At 38.6% G+C, this 20,580-nt stretch overlaps 1 protein-coding gene across 13 annotated transcripts in view; it reads right to left on the minus strand.

Annotated features, from left to right (window-relative positions):
* PTPRM (protein tyrosine phosphatase receptor type M) overlaps nucleotides 1–20,580 on the minus strand; it is a 793,799-nt gene that overhangs the window by 487,015 nt on the left and 286,204 nt on the right. For all 13 annotated transcript variants that reach the window (XM_046025010.1, XM_046025008.1, XM_046025007.1 and 10 more), the window contains exon 3: nucleotides 3,828–4,099. In XM_046025010.1, coding sequence (XP_045880966.1) covers nucleotides 3,828–4,099 — 272 coding nt within the window. The remainder of the gene's footprint in view (nucleotides 1–3,827; nucleotides 4,100–20,580) is intronic.

The raw sequence follows: 20,580 nt of genomic DNA on the forward strand, positions 1-20,580 counted from the left end.
GAAAGCTATTCCTAATGAGTCAACCAGTGAACCAAAAAGAGATAGTGAGACTTAGGTTCTAATTCAACTTGGTAAGTCATGCACTGCTCATTATGTAAGACACATGACAGTGGGAAGTAAGTGGGCTTGGGGGATGGGGTCAGAGGTTCACAATGGGGGAAGCAAAATATTTAATTCAAAAGAGCCCAAGAACGGAAGAAGTCACTGGAAATCATAATGGCCTAATATATAGGACCACCCTACTTTCAATATAGTTCCAGAATTCCTTTTTAAAGGCTGATCTGCTAAGACCATTAAACTAAATCCTCCCTTTAATTTCAACTGTTTGAGCTAGCAGTGTCAAGGCTGTTATGGATGAATGTGTCCCTCTCCATTTCCATATGTTGGAAATATCCTCGCAATGTGAGGATATTTGGAGATGGAGCTTTAGGGAGGTAATTCAGTTTAGATGAGATCATGAAGGTGGAGCCCCCAAAATTAGCATCCTAAAAATAAGAAGAATGAAGACAGGAGCTCTTTTTCTCCAAATGCACACATAGAGGAAAGGCCACTGAGCCCCCTCTGAGAAGACAAGAAGGCGGCCATCTACAAGGCAGGGAGAGGGTCCTCACTAAGAACTGAATCTGTGAGAATCCTACAGGACTCACAGGCTCTGCAACCATGAACAAAAATGTCTATCATTGAAGCACCCAGTCCTTGGTCTTTCTGTCATAGCCTGAGCTTAGACAAAGGCAAAAACACAACTTAAGATCTGGATTGCGGTCAATGTCAAAACTAAACCAATGCATTAGACTCTGGAGGCCCAAGAGAGTTCAAACCTAGAGATGCTGGCTGGGCAGTTAACGTGAAAGAGGGGAAAATCACAGTTGATGTGAAAAGCACAGTTGAGCAGACCTATCTTCTGATCTTGCCTGGAATTTTGTCCCACTGCCTCAATCCTGCAGATGCCTGGAGGCTACGGCAGAACCTTAGTGCAGGTACCAGGAGGGCAGTGGGAACATCACAGACCTACGTCTTCTCTATTTTGGGAAGGTCTCCTCCAAAAGAGGTTTCTAAAAACACTTAGCCTCTTAGCTTAGTCCATCATATAAAAGTCTAGCTTAACCAAACCCTCTTCCTCTCCTTTCATTTTAGTACTATGGGAGAAAAATTTTGTTGGAGCCATATCTTTTTAAAATTATACCACTGACAGGAAACAACGTGTGTTGGAGAGGATGTGGAGAAAGGGGAACCCTCTTACACTGTTGGTGGGAATGCAAGTTAGTGCAGCCACTTTGGAGAACAGTGTGGAGATTCCTGAAGAAATTAAGAATAGAGCTTCCCTATGACCCTGCAATTGCACTCTGGGTATTTACCCCAAAGATACAGATGTAGTGAAAAGAAGGGCCATTTGTACCCCAATGTTTATTGCAGCAATGGCTACGGTCGCCAAACTGTGGAAAGAACCAAGATGCCCTTCAACGGATGAATGGATAAGGAAGATGTGGTCCATATACACAATGGAGTATTATGCTTCCATCAGAAAGGACGAATACCCAACTTTTGTAGCAACATGGACGGGACTGGAAGAAATTATGCTGAGCGAAATAAATCAAGCAGAGAGAGTCAAGTATCATATGGTCTCACTTATTTGTGGAGCATAACAAATAACATGGAGGACATGGGGAGATGGAGAGGAGAGGGAGTTGAGGGAAACTGGAAGGGGAGATGAACCATGAGAGACTATGGACTCTGAAAAACAACCAGAGGGTTATGAAGGGGCGGGGGCGGTGGGGGGGGGTGGGGTGGGAGGTTGAGGAAGCAGGTGGTGGGTAATAGGGAGGGCACGTATTGCATGGAGCACTGGGTGTGATGCCAAAACAATGAACACTGTTATGCTGTAAATAAACAAATAAAAATAAATAAATAAATTAAAAAAAAAATTATACCACTGATTGCTAATACAGTTGTAAAAAAGGTTTATTTGTTAAATAGGATGTTTTCCCTGTGCAAGGAAAACTTTTTTTTCTTTTTTTACTCTTTTGAATTTTATGTATAAAAATAGTACATACATATTGGAGAAAACTTAGAATATGACTGACCAATGGTATAAAGAAAAAAAGTTCAAATCATCTGTTACCCTATTAGCTAGGGAGATACTTTTTAATACATTTATTTCAGCATATACTTTAGTCTTCATTTTATTTTATATTTATATATACATAATACATAATTATATATATATAGTCATATAAATATAATTTTAAAATTTAAAAATATAATATGTAAAATTTAAATTGTGGAATTTATTGTTTTATACCAGTTTTTCCACTTAATGCTTAAGTAGATCATTAAATGGTCTTCCAGGACATTATTCTTAATTGTTGCAAAATACATTTTTGTACTGAGGTAACATAAATTAACTAACCCTCTAATGTTGGAAATAATACTGTTTCTGATTTTTCATTATTATAAATAAACCGCCATGAAAATCCTTGTAGTTAATTATTTGCAACCATTCTTCCTTATTTCCTTGGGATCAATTGCTAAGAGTAGATTGCTAATTTAGACCTATCTAAATTTTTAACACTTTTAAAACAAGTGTACTTTTAAGAGATTTTAACAATTTATGTGTGTACTACTTAATTTAATAATTTGCATATGTACTATTCAAGACACATGAATTTCTCAATCATTAAATTCTAGAAACTGCTGAAGGTAAAAGAGTACAGAGACAAATCAGGCACAACAGTGACAGCCCATTTATTCCCATTATCAAATCCAGGAGTAGAGGAACTGGGATAGATGCATCTTCCCTAACAAACACCAAACCCACAGAATGGATGCCTGGGTGTTGTTCCTGCCATTAGGAAGACAGGCAATCCTTGAAGAGTCTGTTTTCCCCTTCCCTGAGTCTAGCCAAGCACCCCAATTAAATATGAGAGATGGTCTTGGATCCATGTTCTAGCTGGCTCCTGAGAGAGCCAAAGGAATTAAGAAAGAGAAAAGCAAAATATCTCGATCTTTTTAATGAATCCTTTTAGCTTGAAATCAATCGAGTATTCTCAAAATCAAGTTATTTTTAAAAGGTGCTGTCAACAAAAGGGAAAAAAGCACCAACTACCATTGTCACTATTTTTCCACCTTTGGTCCTGAGTCAGGACGCACTTATGATAAAAATCACTCTCTGCCGGAAGGGACATGAAATCAGGGTTCCTTTGGTACCACTTCTTAACTGCTCCTGGTCTCCATTCTTTCATTACTTTCAATGAGAACTCCAACTGGGTGACATGGGTCTTAACCGAACATCCCAAGGAATGGGACAGTCGCCCCTCCATGACAAGGACTTAGCCTACACATGTTCTTTTCTTCCCATAGCATACAGGGATGGGAACAGGATGCTGCACCTCACTAGCTGGTCCATGAGGCTCACTTCCTAATGACTCATTTACTCCTGAGAGCAACTCATGATGAAGGAGTCTCCTCTTTGAGATTCAAGTGCTATGTCTCTGTGGGTCAAATATGCCTTACTTAACATAGCGCTTCTAGATAGCATTTCCTGCCCTGCTGTAGGTTACTTAAAACAACATTTCTGGGGGTTTTTCCCCCTCTTATTTTCTTAAAACAGTATATGCATAAACAAGTTTGAAAGGTGTTCTTTACTCTTTTCTCAAGGTAACCTATAAAGACTTAATACACTCCTTAGCAAATAGCACATGCTTCCCTAACATGGGTATTTAAAAAAACACCTACACTTCTTACACATTCTCTGATTATAATAATATAAAAACTGTGTTTTCAGAAGTTAGAAGATGCATCAAAACAGGAAATGAAAACAAAGATCATACCTGATAAAAATTAGGCCAGAACGTACTAATGGCCAGTTCTGCCCTGTTCCACGTGCGGGTAGGGTCTCCAGATATGTTCCAGATAGGATTCCCCAAAGGCCCATTATTGACCTTCACGTAGACATTGAGTAACCCAGGAGCAGCATTACTCTTGCTGGATACAAAATAGTGAAAATCAATGCAGTGGGTGTCATTTTCTTTCAGCTGAGGTAAGAGGAGGTGGGTTCTCTGTCCCTCAGGTTTCCCAGATGTGTTCACCAGCATGAAAGAGCCTGTGGAAAGAAAATCAATGGAGAGTTACAACCGGAAATACTACTTCCTGATCATCGCTCAAAGCCGTCATCATTTACATGGTGGGTTGACACTGCAATGCTATGGATCTTACTTAGGCTTTGAGAGCTCCATCTCTTTCACACCTTTTCACCTCAAAGAATTCTCAAGATCAGTGAATGGAAAGTTCCCTTGAAGTTACCGCATTCAGTCTCCTAAGTAACAAAAATATGCATAATTTGCTGACCTGCACTGATCATCTGGTAGTCACTAGCCATGTGTGCCTATTTACATTGAAATAAAGTAAAAACCCATGATATTAAAAGCTTGGGTCCTCAGCCACACTGGCCACATTTCCAGTGCTGAATGGGCTCCGACAGTTGATGGCTACCACACTGGGGAGCACAGATACGGAACCTTCCTAACATCTCAGAAAGTGCTATGGGACAAGACTATTCTGTGAGGGTTCCACCATTCAGCAGTTGAGCACTTTAATATTCTCGTGTAACTAGAGAGAGAGAGAGAACAGACTGGCCTGATTTGTGGAATCTTAGAAGACTTCACTGGCCCTATGATGCTCCCTGTTGCCAATATAATAGAACTTTCTTGTAGTTCATTGCCACCAGCCCTTCCCCATTGCCATAACAACTGACTTCTTGATAGTGGAGGTGTTTTCAATACTCGTAATGACTGAGCATACTGATGCCATCGTTGTGCCAGTCAGAGGATGGTCCTACTCAGAAATCTCTATGAGCAATGTTATCTTCACATCCAAACCACCAGCCCACCCACGACTGCTGAAGAGTTTCCATGTGGATTCAAGCTTTCCAGATACCGTGACATCAGCTGTGTCACTCGGGCCCTCCCCATGTCTAAGATCAATAGAAATGCCAATTAAAATAATTATATGAATTTTATTTATCATATACTTGCTTTTATTTTTCTTTATGTAAATGTAAAGTTTTTATGTAAACATAAAGAAAGATAAAAGCAAAATGTTCTAAGATAAAAGAGAAAACAGACCATCATAAAGCCTTTCTGGCAGAGAGGAAAAATGTATTGAAACTCTGAGGAGGAAAGAACACCTAAATTTCGAGCATAAAGATGAAAAAAGAAATACTACTCACATACAGCTGGACTCATGGTTTCTATTGGGAGAGGAGACTATCTCCAGCTAAGAATTCTTTTTAAAATTTCCATTATTATGAACCATAATTTTCAAGGATGTGTGTGTGTATGTATGTTTTTGTGTACATGTATTTTAGTACACACTCAACGAATACCAGAAACATATATACACTACTAGAAGTAGATTTCTTTTTTATTTTATTTTATTTTATTCTATTTTATTTTTTCAGTGTTCCAAGATTCATTGTTTATGCACCACACCCAGTGCTCTATGTAATATGTGCCCTCCTTAATACCCACCACCAGGCTCACCCAACCCTCCACCCTCCTCCCCTTCCAAAACCCTCAGTTTGTTTCTCAGATTTCTTTTCTTGTCTACAAGCTGTGATTTCCTAAACAGCAAAAAGAGAAGACAGCCTTTCTCAGAGAATTATTATGAGGACAAAAATAAAAAACCGTAAATGTAGGTATATCTTTTATAAATTAATAGGCTACTGTTAAGGAATCAATACCAGACAATGTTTACTGATGGCTGTTACCTCTACAGTGCCCTGTGTAAGGGGAGCTAGTGGTAATGGCATTAAAGATAAACAGGAATTGAGTCAAAGAGAAATCAGGAAAGAGAATCCTGTTTACCCAGGTTTTAGGATGAGTTAGTGGCCAAACCAAAACTTTGAGCCCCTAAGCTTCCAGCCCATCACTCTCCCTGTTACACTCCAATAACCCCATGTTTCTTCATGTGTTGTTTGAGCATATATGAAGAAAACAAATCCCTTCGTGACAGTGAAGGAAAATTATAGTCGCTCTTTGAAAATAGAGCAATTTTTCAAAAGATGAATGTTATGCACCTGGAAATATGAAAGCCAAGCCACAAGGGAAGGGTTATCTATGGAACATATATTCCAGTAATAAGGAAGAACTACAAATGTGATTTAAGAATGAGTTGAGGGCACAGAGAGGAAACAAGTGGCAAGAGCATATCATTGAAATGATTCAGATGAGCCAGATTCTATAAAATGTAAAAGAAAAAAAAATCTTCAAAATAGGCAGGGTAGACCAATCCCCTCACAAACCTAAAACTGACTGTTAGTGTTTATGATATGAGTTAAAAATCATACTTTTCTGGGTAAATATAAGCAGATCTATTCTGTAGGGCTCTGTTACCTGCAACCTAGTTACAATATATTTTCCTACTGATAGGGCTGACCAGGACATGGCCTTGAGGTCAACGTTGAATTACCAAAACCTTTAGTACAAGAAAAGTACTTTCCATCAGTGACACTCAGGCAGCCATGGGTGGTAAACACAACCATATGTAAAGGATGGCAGAAGCATGTATTTCCTGTATCCCGTGACATCTAGCTTGGATGCCTGGGTGAAGCTGAAACAGACAAGTCTCTTTCCACATATTGGTATAAACTGGATATCTTACTACCATTACTATTCAGGGAATCACCAGGAATCCCTAAAACATGATTCTCCTAGCTGTACCACCGATCCTCCATTATACTCCATTCCAGCACAAAATGCTCTGTTGGCTGTTTGAGATGTCTAACGTATACAGACATTTTTAACTTGAGGTCACAGTGAAATGCAGGTATTGTAAGTTATACTCAAATGATCATAATTTTTATACTCTTTTCTCCTTTGTAACCTTTTTAAGCCAGAAAACACAGTCTTTTTTGTTACCAGGTGTGCTTCGGTAATGCAGATGAGCTCAAACGGGATTAGCAAATAGGGGTATGACATCCATCTAATCCTTGGGTTCATGTGTGACTTTCGGCAAGACATTAAAGTTTTTGAGTGATCTCAATAAAGGGCTACATGATGACCTTTAAACAAAGATCCAGACTTGCACAATGCCTCCACTCAGAAAAGAAGTGGCAAGAAATTTAGTGGTTTCAAAAAACCATCCTCTCTACTCTGTAAAGTTATCTGGGAAACTGCAAGAACAGAGGAAAAAACCTTGGAGCTTCTGCTCCCCTCCTGAGTTGAAAAGGAAAGAACATTGACTGATGAAGAAGACAAAACCTGGACCCTATTTTTAAGTTGGCAGAAAGTGAAAGTTGGCAGAAAGTGATCTCTATTAGAAGGGACTGACTACAGTAGAAAGACGAAAACCAGAGCCTGAGGGTACAGAGCGAAGGATGGAGTTACTGGGATTCTGAAAGCCAGAATGGGAGTTGATGCGACCAGGAATTTTTGGAGGGTTGTTACTGTTCTTGTCAGTTCTCCAGCTACAGAGGTGCATAGCTTCCGAGTGACCAGCCCCAACCCCATTTCTCTCACAAACTCTATCATTTTCAGTGTGTGATTCTGCGAAATGTGTCAGAGAGATCTTCCAAGAACATGGGTGTGGCAGATCATGCCAGCTCTATCCCGACCATCTTCTTCACCTGTTCTGGCCTCAGGAAGCAATTCTGCCTTGCCTAGTCACAAGCAAAGTTCTTATTCCTTTCAACAGAAGAAAAGCCACCTGAACAACACTATGGTCAACACAGAAGATTCTGGAAGAAAATCTCTCTTTTCCAAGCCCCTTCTCTGGGATATGGTCACCTGAGAAGTCCTTTTTTTCTCCCTCAGTTGGTATTTTTATGTAGCCCCCATAATTAATGATTAATGTATAAGGATACTTAGGACAATGCTTGCCAAATAGCGCAAGTTCAAAAATTGTTGACCAGCATTACCACGACTTTGTTTTCCTCACACATCATTCAAATGTGTGGCTTCTTTAAATTATCTGCAATTCTTCAGCATTTCACTTGATATATTTCTACCTGTCCACATCACAACCTTCCTGGTCCTATCCTATTTCATCTAAGTGGTAATTTTTAAGTTTCCTCTCATGAGAGGGGAACATTAGTATTAAAGGGTTATAAAACCTTCGACATAGTTGATCTTGCTTCTACATTAAAGCTCTGGGAAAAGGATCTTTATTTCTACATGTGGTCATGAGGACTTATCTCACAGCTTCAAAGTAGAGAAGATAACATTTCAGCCAACACAGGTATTTCCTGATGGTGCTACAATATTGTCTTATGGTAGCTTACATGAGAAAGTGTGAACATTTAATGCTTAGCAGTCTGGCAAAACCAGAATCCTGGGGGTAAATTCCCAGTTGGGCATACAGAAATGGCAGGTGGGAGGGAATTGTTTGAATTTATCACCTATCGGCTTCGAAAGTAAAGTCAACTCGCCAATGTTTAAAGGATCCAAGGCATTTATATTCAATTTTAGACTATTAAGTCTGTTTTTTAAAAAAATATTCCTATATGGATGAATGTTTAATTTTCACCTCCTGCTTCAATGTTTTGACTATGAGGAAATACATTTTCAAAGACTAATTGGGTCTCCCTCAGTAGGTACTTCCTTACCTCAATTTTTTCCCCCAACAAAAAACACTCCAACTGGGCAAATAAATAAAAGAAATAGAATTCAAATTAGCATAGAAATTCTGTTTGTGTTCAAATAACAAAACACCCTTAAGTCACAAGTGTAGGAGTAGAGAATATAACATTGCAGGCAAATGAAAAGAACTCCACGTAACAGAGCTGGCTTCAAAAGGGGCAGTTTTTAAAAAGCACTCTTTGAAGGTCTTTAGGGATAATTATTTTGGTTTCTCTGAAAACGAAAACTTTGCTATGAGAACATGCAATATTCACATTCTTGAATCTTTGGGTGAATTAAATTTAGCTTAATCATATCCACTGGCAAATGCTTTTGATTGGACTATCTTCCATCACTGTTTGTGACAGCAGCAATAGCTAGATATAATTAGTTATTCCCTTCTACTCCATCATTAAAATTTGCATTGGTGTGGTAGAGGCTCTAGATTTTTAAAAGCTAAGGAAATTGCACAAATTCTCTTCATACATTTCAGAAACTTTGTGAGCCCAACAAAAAAGGGAGCGTCTTCCATCATCCAGCAGGAAGAGAGAATTACGTGTTATTAAATACTTTAGCTGGTGGAGAAGCAGCATTTTATGAACTTGCAAGGGAGCAGATTATCCACCCCAAATGTGTCTCTTTGGCATGGGGATTATTTTAAGCTGGTTATTCTTTTTTTTTTCTTTCTCTGTTTTTTTTTAAATTCTTTATTCAAATTCAATTTAGTTAACACATAGTATATGACTAGTTTTGGGGGTAGAATTTAGGGATTCATCAGTTGCATAAAACACCCAGTGCTCATTCCAACAAATGCTCTCCTAATGCCCATCACCCAATTACCCCATCTGCTTCCCCTCCTCCCCACCAGCAGCTCTCAGTTTGTTTCCTAGAGCTCAGCGTCTCTTACAGTTTGCCTCCCTGTTTTCATCTTATTTTATTTTTCCTTCCCTTTCCCCTATGTTCCTTTGTTTTGTTTCTTAGATTCCACATATTAGTGAGATAATGTAATAATTTTCTTTCTCTGATTGACTTATTTCACTTAGCCTAATACCCTTTAGTTCCATCGATGTCATTGCAAATAGCAAGATTTCATTCTTTTTGATGGTTGAGTAATATTCCATTACATATACATTCCACATCTTCTTTATACATTCATCTGTTGATTAGCATCTGGGCTCTTTCCATATTTTGGCTATTGTGGACATTACTGCTATAAACATTGGGGTACAGGTGCCCCTTTGAATCACTATGTTTGTATCCTTTGGATAAACACCTAGTAGTAGTTAATTACTCTTAAGAAACAGCACACACACGTGAAGTTCTCAAAACTGAGTAAAAGTCACCCTTGCCTAAGAGACACTTAACAGGGGAAACTCTGTTTATAACAGTGTCTCCCTTTCTGTACCAGGAAGAGGGGGATAACAACATTTCTAGAAACTCTTGTCAATGGAAAAAAAGGCTTAAATTTACAAAACAACCTTATCCTTGTTGACTGCTTTTCCTTTCCTGATTCACCACCTCCTGCATCCTTGGTCTTTAGCTGAAGATGGTATTCAAGCTGATGGCTTCAGCTGTTTCAGGAAGCTCCTTTTCTAGGGTCTCTCCCATATATACAGGAAGTATACAATATATTAAACTTCTGTTTGTTTCCTCCTTTTAATCTTTTTTATATTAATTTCTTGTTATATTAATTGATATTAATTTAATTACTAGACCAGTCAAAGAACCTAGAAGGTGCAAAGGATCAAAATTTGCCACCCCAAAATGTGTCTCTTTGACATATAGATTATTTTGAAGAAATGGAAGGCTCAGGAAGAAACTCTGACCCACCCCCTAACTCGATAAAAGAATTTAGATAGAGGAGCTGTTCCAAAAAGTGAGCCATCACCATAGATAATCACTGTATAATATGAACTAGGTGTGGTGGACAGGGAGGAACTTAGAAAAGTCTGTTAACATTCTTCTCTATGTCCCATTGTTTCTGCCAGACCCAGCAAACACTTGTCAAACATTTACTCTTTCTCATCTTCCTGTGAATTGTTTTTCTTCCCTTTAAAGTCCCTGATAACCACTTCCTTTCTTAGCTCTGAATGGCACATAAGCCCCAATTGCCTGACTGCTTGTAGGTTTCATATTCTTATGGAATGCCCTGTGTATATTTGTCACTAAGTTTTATTTTCTCCTGTTAATTTGTCTCATGCCAATTTAATTCTTGGACAAGCCAAAACAAAACAAAACAAAACAAAAAAACAAACAAACAAAAACCCGCCTTGAATTGCAGGAGAAAATATTTCCTCCTGACAAAGGCAAGAAGGGAAAATTTCCCACCCCCACAAATATTAATGTCACTCTAAAATTCACTTCTTAAGCCTCTTAATTTTAGTAAAAGTACACAGATCATTGGTCTTTCTCTTCCTTTGGCTGTTTTGTCTTCATTTTCTTTTTCTTCTCTATGACATGTCTTCAAATTTGTAGATTTAAAATCCAAAAGCTAAATAGAAAGTTTACAAGTTCCACTTTTGCTGGTATAAATCCTGCTTCTAGTTTACAGGGCCATTCGGTTTTTCTTCTGACCTACTACATATACCAGTCATAACAATTCAGCTATCTAGAGAAGTGCTTCTCGAACCACCTGTGATGAACGACCATTTCTCTAAAAATATCTGAGGCATCGCAGATCAAATGTATGTAAAATGCAATAAACATGGATTTCCAAAAAGAATCAATAAAAAGGCATGCAAAATGCAAGCCCATATTTGTTAATAGGTTAAATAAGTGCAAAAACACTTGTCAAATTTCTATAAAATTTCTGAAGACTTGCTCTCAATTTCTATCATGGTCATGGGCAGGAACAGTGTGCTGACCAGCTCTGATGTGCAGACCCCATCAAGTAGCACCGGCTTAAAGTTCGAGTAGTATAGCAAACCAGGTTCCCAAGTACCCAAGTGTATGTAATTTTTTTTCTTAACGTGGGAGAAAAAGACAGAGATGGACAAATTGAAAGAAAGGAAGGAAAAGAAATTCTCTAGTTTCTTAACCCAAAGATGAAGGCTATCAAGCTGATCCCTTTAGCTGTGAAAGAAATTGTTTAAAGAAGACACAAAGGAAGAATGGAAAGTGAATGGAGAGGGAAGAAGCAAACACAATCTTGGGGAATGGAAAGATAGCAGCGAGGCTGAATTCAGAATATAACCAGCTTTGAGGCAAGGAGGAGAGGAAGAGGGCTCCAAGAACACATCTTGGCTATTCTTAAGGAGAAAAGGAAAATGTAGGGAAGTCCAATGTGCCACCCAGTCCTTGGGCCAAGGGCTGCATCTATCCCATCTCATTAAGTCCTCCCAACAATAAAGACTCACAGAAACACAGAGAACTGTTAGCTCATCAAAGGGTCCACCAACAGCATCTGACAGAGCTAAAGGGAATATGAATTTTTCACATTCAGGCTCTAATAAAGGCAATGCTCTAAAACCAACATTTTCCAAACATGTGGAGCCATCATGATACCAAAACATTGTATATGCACCCCAGTATGCAAGTGTGATGGTCTGTGTGCACACATGCATTACACACACACATACATAGACACAGAACTTCCACGAAGAAATACGTGTCCCTATTTTTTCTTATCAAGTGTATGTATATTATACTCACGTTTCCTATTCTGCTGTTTCATTTTGTGACATACAGATGAAAATGAATGCTGGACACAACGGACAACTGATTCCACAGCCCACGGATGCTTAAAATCATACCGCAACTCCTGTCCCAATAACCCAAACAAATAAGATCTACACTCTGCTCTGCCGCCTTCGTAAAAGAGCTTTGTATTTTTAATTTGTAATTTTAAATTTGATCTTATCCTTCAAATACCAAAATACCAGATTACATCCCTCCTCCTGCTCCCTCGGCCAGTACCAACAATGGTCCTAAAAAATATGTCTTTTCTGATGAGAAATGAGGAAGTTGAAAGCCTGTGGAGAAATAAATAAACTTAGGGAGCAAAGCTCCAAGGGGACAAAGCCTCTGTGGGGAGCTGCCACCATCACTTTAAAAACACTTATTAGCAGCCATTTCAGCCCAATGGAACCACACCTGTAGCCACATCCACATTCCGCAGATCAGATGACATGCATCTTTCTTCAGCTCCTGGGTCTTCTATGCCCCTCTTAAAAATGTACAAACTCTGGTACAAACATGAAATACTTATTTTGCAACCACTAGCGAGTACAACTTTAATTAAAAGAAAAATTCTTTTTACCCAAATATCATATCCGCCTCTGTATTTTGCCCTCTCTCTTGTCTTTCTCTTGGATTCTCCAATATTATTTGTCAGGTGCACTAGTTTTGGCCACAGTCCTAATATGCTGGTGAACATACAGTAAGATGGTAAAGAAGTAACACCATATCACAGGAAAGCCCCAGCAAAACTGTGTAACTACGCCATTTCCTCACTTCCCCGGTCCAGGTGGCACTTTGACTGAGAGAGGAGGGGATCCGGAAGGGACCTTCGTACAAGTCCGACCAGCTGGTACCCAGCACTCTGTTCTCCTCAAGGGAATGCCACAGCAATAGGTGCTATAAAATTAACAATAAGCATAGCTAAAGCCTAGCATACACCTAAATAGTAAGCATCATGAGCATAGCATATATGGAAAATGTGTGTGAAACACTTGCTTCAAGATACTTGTACTGAAGACCCGAAACATATGCAATTGTCAGCTTAGTGATTCACGGCATACCTGAGTGGGTATTTTTATTATTTCCTGTTCATAAAGATACTGAGCTGCCCAAAATAAATTCACTCTCCTTACCTGGTCAGTTTTAGCCACGGCGGGATATATCTGAGTGACCATTATATATTGGGCATTTTGAGAACTGTGAACAATAAAACCTGAACCAATTCCTCCAGCAAGAAATCTCACAGCTGTAATCATATTTTAGATATTTCAGAACAGAAAGAAAAAAAAATGCACAGAATTAACAAATCTGATCCATTAAGTCAACCAACATTTACATAAACCACAATCTCAAAGGACTGTAAAATTTGTGTATTTATAACTGTCAACCAGTGGGGATCCACGGTGGCTCAGTTGCTAAGCTTCTGCCTTCGGCTCAGGTCATGATCCCAGAGTCCTGGGATCAAGACCCGCATGGGGCTCCCTGCTCGGTAGGAAGTCTGCTTCTCCCTCTCCCACTCCCCCTGCTTTTGTTCCCTCTCTCGCTCTGTTTCTCTCTGTCAAATAAATAAAATCTTTTAAAAAAGGGGGGGGTGCCTGGGTGGCTCAGTGGGTTAAGGCTCTGCCTTTGGCTCAGGTCATGGTCTCAGGGTCCTGGGATCGGGCCCCACATCATGCTCTCTGCTCAGCAGAGAGCCTGCTTCCCCTTCTCTCTCTACCTGTCTCTCTGCCTACTTGTGATCTCTCTCTCTGTCAAATAAATAAATAAAATCTTTAAAAAAAATAGAACTGTCAACCAGTAACTGTTTTAAAAAAGAGTTTTGAGACAGGGAGGAAAAATAAAATAAGATAAAAACAGAGAGGGAGACAAATCCTAAGAGACTCTTAATCATTGGAAACAAACAGGGTTGCTGGAGGGGACCTGGGGGTGGATGGGGTAATTGGGTGATAGACACTGGAGAGGGCACATGATGGAATGAGCACTGGGTGTTGTATGCAACTGATGAATCACTAAATTCTACCACTGAAATTAATAATACACTACATAGGGGCGCCTGGTTGGCTCAGTTGTTAAGCGTCTGCCTTCAGCTCAGGATATGATCCCAGGGTTCTAGGATCGAGCCCCCACATCGGGCTCCCTGCTCAGAGGGAAATTTATTCCCACGCCCCCTGCTTGTGTTACCTCTCTTACCGTCTTTCTGTCAAATAAACAAAATCTTTAAAAGTAAAGTAAAATAAAATAAAATAAAAAATAATACACTATATATTAACTAACTTGACTTTAAATAAAACATTTTTTAAAAAGAAGGCACGAAGAGACTCAGAGCAAATGGAAGGTTCTCTGGGGGTTCCATTCAGAGAAGTACCGTGCTCTCCTTTCATAAGAAAAGTAAAGCTTTACTAAGCACTAACTCATGTTGCATTATGTCATCCGAACTGCTAGCCTGACTTAGCTGGAAAATACTATGTGTGTGCTTTATAATTTCTAAGTAAAAAACGAATAGAGTAAAGCAAACAAACCCTTTTAACTATCTGCTGACGCTAATGACTGTTATCTTGGGAAATAAGCCACATGTACAATGGGGAAGTGACAGGTATACTGTTCAGAACTTTCTTAAGAGACTGCTTAATTTCCCATACGTCAGGTTTTTCATTGATTGACATCTTTAGAAATGAGTTCGTTTTTGTTCTAAATCTCAGAACGACACAAACCATCACAATATAAGCATCTGCCACAATTACTGTTGATTTAGAGATGATTTTTTTTCACATGTGTATCTGTTAACAGGCTAAACCGTGTCTTGCTTTAAAAAGAAACTATACAGTTAAGCTTCTATATAAAATGTAAATCAAACTTAACTGTTTAAAAAATGCATCAACTTTGACATTTTTAGTTTACCAGAAGCCTGCTGGTGATGCTCAAGAGGAGTTCAGCTAAATCATTCTTTGTCATAAAAAATATTTTCCAAAACACTCTAAGGGTTCTGTTAACAACCATGATTGAGAGCTCCCCATAATCCTGAAGAAGGAGCTGAAGATTTTGCTTAAGATGTTTCATCTTGGGCTGGGGACAGAAAGCCAGAGTCAAGTAGGGACCCTCGATCAGAGGACAGAAGGAAGGAATTATCAAAACTCGACAAAGTGAGTCAGGAGGGGAAATTATACTGGCCTCCACACTGAACTGATGATACAATATCAAATTTAGAAGTGATCAAAACAGTCTGGAATTCAAGGAATCTGTTGGATTAATTAAGCAGCAACAACATCAAGATACCAATAAATAAACAACAAAGGATATGAAGAGACAATTTGCATCAGCAAAAATACAATTAGTGAAGAGACGTCTGGGAAAATACTCATCTTCACCACTAAGTCATGAAATTTAAATTAAAGCAAATGTCGGTTACAATTTTAAATGGAAGCTTCTTAGATACGTAAAACTTTCCCGACTACATGTGTGTGAGGTTCTGGTGAAGCTCCAGCCCGTGTTCAGAAAGGAAGCCCTATCACTGAATATAGAATTCCAGTAGTAAAGACCATAAAGACAGTCATACTCTTTGCCCTTTTAGGGCAGGTTGGGAGAGAAACCTACAAATCTTAACTTAGTGTTATGTGACCTTATGAAAAGCAGCCTACACTTGAGCTGACTCATGGACAGTTGGGAAAAAAGAAGAACACCTTGTTTGAATGAACTTCTGGAGGCCAGGGGGACTAGTGCGGATCAAGTCCTCATCCTGGTGCAGGATAGGACACAGGGGCCCCCTGAGCTTGGTGGGGAGCTGAGCTCTGCAGCCACACAGCCTGTGTTTGGATAGTGACTCAGCCATGTACTGGATGCCACTGAGCAAGTTAGCGAACTCCACTATGCCTCAGTTTCCTAACTTGGGATATAAGGATAAAACTGTTTCCATCTCAAAGAGGCTGTTCAGTGATTAAGTGAGATAATTCACATAGAATCCTTCTTAGCAGGGTGCCTGGCACATACACAGTAGGCATGTGCCAAAGTTTGGCTAAGTGTATTTGGCCTTGGCTTAGCCAGATGAAATAGCTGGGTGCCTACTTCAAGGTCGTTACTTGTATCAGTGACCACATGATTACACAGACTGCCCCCATCCATATCTGTTCAAGGTACTGAGGTCAGCGATATAAACCAAATCTGCCACTTGGATTTATTTTCAATAGCTGAACATTAATTTTCAAATATACATAATCATTCTGGATATTACTCAGGGTGAAATATCTAAACATTAAAAACATGTTAAAGTTTTACCAAATCCACTGAAATAGAAATGTACGTTTTTTTATTACAAGAGCAAAATGCAGGGCGCCTGGGTGGCTCTGTCGGTTAACTCTCTGACTCCTGATTTGGGCTCAGGTCATGATCTCAGGGTCGTGAGATCGAACCCCATGACCGGCTCCATGCTCAGCGCGGACTCTGCTTGAGAATCTCTCTCTCCCTCTGCATCTGCCCTTCCCCTGCTCATGTGTGCTCGCTCTCTCTCTCTTTATATCAAATAAATAAATAAAATCTCAAAAAAATAAAATGCTACAATAATAAATGGGAATTGTGAAAGCTATTAATTGCACTTATAATACTATTAAAAACTTTCAAATAGTTACATAGGTAATTATATCAGCTATTCATATGAGGAGTAACAACAGCAAACATATGTATAATATTTAATATGACCGGCATTCTTCTAAGTGCTGTACCTGCAGTAACCCTTTTAAATCCTACAGAAGACAAGAAAGCTGAGGTGTACAGAGGCAGAGGTTAAGTAACTTGTTCAAGGTCTTGCAGCTAGTTAAGTGGCAGATGTGAGATATGGCCTCAGGCAAATATGACACCATGTGGCCTCTCAGTTTTGAAGCTGTACTTAAGTTAGATTTTATTTTATTTTATTTTTAGATAATTTCAGGAAGAACATTATATCCTCTTGAGTCAATAACTATATACCACATACAGTATATGCAGTGTGTATTTTATATATATACAAATACATACATATATATTTATATATATATAATACACACACCACACACACACACACACACACACACACACACACACACACACACACGTGTGTATAAAGGAGTCCAGTTCTGAGAAATTTCAGGCTCCAAGGGAAAAGGAAAAGTTGCTCACTTTCAGGTGAACAAGTCCCGGCCAGCCTGCTGGATGAAGGGGACCTGGGGGCAGCAGAGCTACGCTTTCCCACCCAGCCCCAGTCAACCCTACAGCTTATTGCTCATGCGTGAAGGAGCTTAGCCAAGAAGAGCCATGCACAGCCCCCAGAGCAACAGAACCCCTCAGCTGAACCCAGCTCCAATCACTAACACACAGAATTGTCGGCTATGGGTATTATTTTAAGATACTGAGTTTGGGAGCACATTGATGGCTTGGTCTATAAAGCATCAGACTCCTGATTTCAACTCAGTTCGTGATCTAAGGGGTGTGAGTCTGAACCCTGCCTCAGCCTCCATGCTGGGTGTGGAGCCTACTTAAGATCCTCTCTCTTCCTCTCCCTTTCCCTCTCCCTCTCTAAAAACAAACAAAGATACCAAGTTTGGGGACAGTGTGTTATGTAGCTAACAATATCTGGTGAGCTAACAAAGCTAACAATATCTGGTTGAATCTAGGTGAGGAGCGCACAGAGGTACGTTTCCATCCTGTGTACTATAAACATTTTCATAATTTAAGTTTTAAATAATCGAAGAACTTTATAAAAAGCTAATGGTATCTTAAAAGGCCACACACTTATACCACTCAGGTAACAGGTATTTCCTTCAAAACTCTATTTTATACATACAAATGAACATTTACACATCTGAGGGAAGTGCTTTTTTTTCCCTAGCTTTTTCCTATATTTTTCAAAAAATAGTAAAAATAATAATAACCTATATTTTTCAAAAAATAAAAATATATTTATCAAAATAATAATTCATATCTTTCAAAAATAAAAATATATTTATCAAAATAATAATGCTTCATATATTTTTCAAAAATAATAAAATTAATTAAAAATAATTTTCTCAAAATAAAAAAATAATAAAAATAATAAAATAATAATTCCTATATTTTTCCAAAAAATATTTCTCTGTTTTGTCCTTTAATCAATAATATAACATGGACAACTCTTTAAGCCAAAATGAACATATGGACCCAGCTCCGTGTTTTTAATACCCACTACTACAAAGCATCCTCTAATAGAACAGCCACCCATGTGAACACACTGAGGTTGTTACTTCTGTAGAATAGGGTTCTGCTGGCCCAATCTGCTGGCCAAAAGAGATACGTATTTTTAATTTTCCAATCTTTTGATTCATTGGATATAAATACTAAACAAATGCTCCAGATATGAAAATAGTAATTTTTTATTTATTAATGATAATGGTCAGTAGTTTACACAAAGTGGTTCTGTTACTTCAACTAACAGCAGAGCAGCTAACGGGACAGTGGGTTTGAGCCCAGAGGAAGTTGTCTCGTGGCCTGATCGGTTCTCAGTCTGGTCGTGGCCGTGACTTCCTCTTCACATTGTCACTGTTGTTGCCACTGAATCTTTATAGCTTGCCTGCTATGTGCTGCTCACTGTGCGAAGTACATCATACCCATTTGTTTATTTGATCCCCTGAACAATGCATTGAGGGGAGCATTATTATCATTTTATATTCAGAAGGGCTAAAAATCTTCCCCAAGGTGACACAGAAAACCAGGACTTTAATCCAGTCCATCTGATTCTAGGGCTGATATTTTAAACCAACACGTAATCAAGATTTCATAGCACGCTGCAGAGTCAGATAACCAAATATTTGTGGTGTATGCTCTCTGGAGAAAATTAAAAATAGAGGAACCACAACAAAATACACTAAAACTTATCAGGGTGATCAGCTTTGAATTACAACCCCTAAAAAATAAAATGAGTTGACTCTCAAATCACATGAGCTATTTCTTCCTTAAAAACTGAAATTAAAACCCACTCTGCTTAAGATGACAGTATGGCGCCAAAACAGTTCTATTATTTTTTTCTCAAGTAAACAAAAGAATTAGTGACAAATGCAAAATAAAGAGATAGGAATAAGATCTATTTCTTTGAAAACTACCAAGGTTCACTGGAAAACATGAATTTTAAATAAGACATGTAATAGAGTATAAACAGATCGATCCCTGGATCTCCTCAGAAGCCCAGAGGATACTGTCTATTCTGGTTGCTTCCTAATGCAATAAAACGTTATAATAACACTCACGTGGTTTTACTTAAAAATGCGGTTTAAGGTCAAATCATTCAAAACAGATGTCCAATTCCCTTAGTTTACACAACCCTAGAGAAGACAAACATTGTCTGCTGAAAGAGCCTGGGGGTCAGAAACATTCAGGATGATTCGTAAAGGTATTTGATACTAAGAACACTCCATCTCCCTCCTCAACGAAGAGTCCCCCATTCACATGTTTTGTCAAGAGTCACCATGAGAATCATTTCCAGCATTTGTCACTATACAAATAACACACTCATGGCTGCTGCTAATGAAAGGGGAAGAAATGTCAAAGAATTTGAGATATGGATTACCTTAGGCATTTTTATTCATGACCAGTGTCGCTTGTGTTTAACCAATGAACAACTTTATGGATAACTTCTCTTAATCCAGATGGAGAAACAGACCATGTAGACATAAACACTGAGTAGACTTACAAAGCAAAATGAATGTAAGTGCACAATACTATAATTTTTTTCTGTTAACACATCGGTGAAATATTAGAAACAGCAGACCGATGACAACAGACCAACACAGGGCAGTGATACTGGAGAAGTGGGGAAGGATAAAAGGATACTTCAAGTTACAACCAAAGGATTTTATGTGTGAATGGGTATTAGGAGACTAGAAAGCTGAGCGTGTCTAATATGATTCTTAGCCCAAATCATGTAGAAGAGGAGTGATTCCATCTTGTGCTGACAACTGAATTCTACCTGACAAAAAGCAAATAGTGCACTCCTACTTCTTTATCCCTAACCTTACATATTACTTGGCATATAGAAGGCACTCTTTTAGCTGTTGAATTAACTTCCAGAATGCATTAGAAACAAAAAATGCAATGGGTGTATTTTAAAATCAATCTATGTGTCTTACTGGTTAGGAGTATTTTTTTCTTTATTTTTTTTTATCATTTATATAATTAACACTGGGAAGAAAGATCAAACTTTAGAGATTTTCCAAGCATGTCAATTCTATTCTGAATTTCTGTAAAAAGTGTTCAAGGTCTAATCAGTGTATAATTACAACCATATCTTCTTTCA

Source organism: Meles meles, chromosome 12 (assembly GCF_922984935.1).
Source record: "Meles meles chromosome 12, mMelMel3.1 paternal haplotype, whole genome shotgun sequence".
NCBI lineage: Eukaryota > Metazoa > Chordata > Mammalia > Carnivora > Mustelidae > Meles > Meles meles.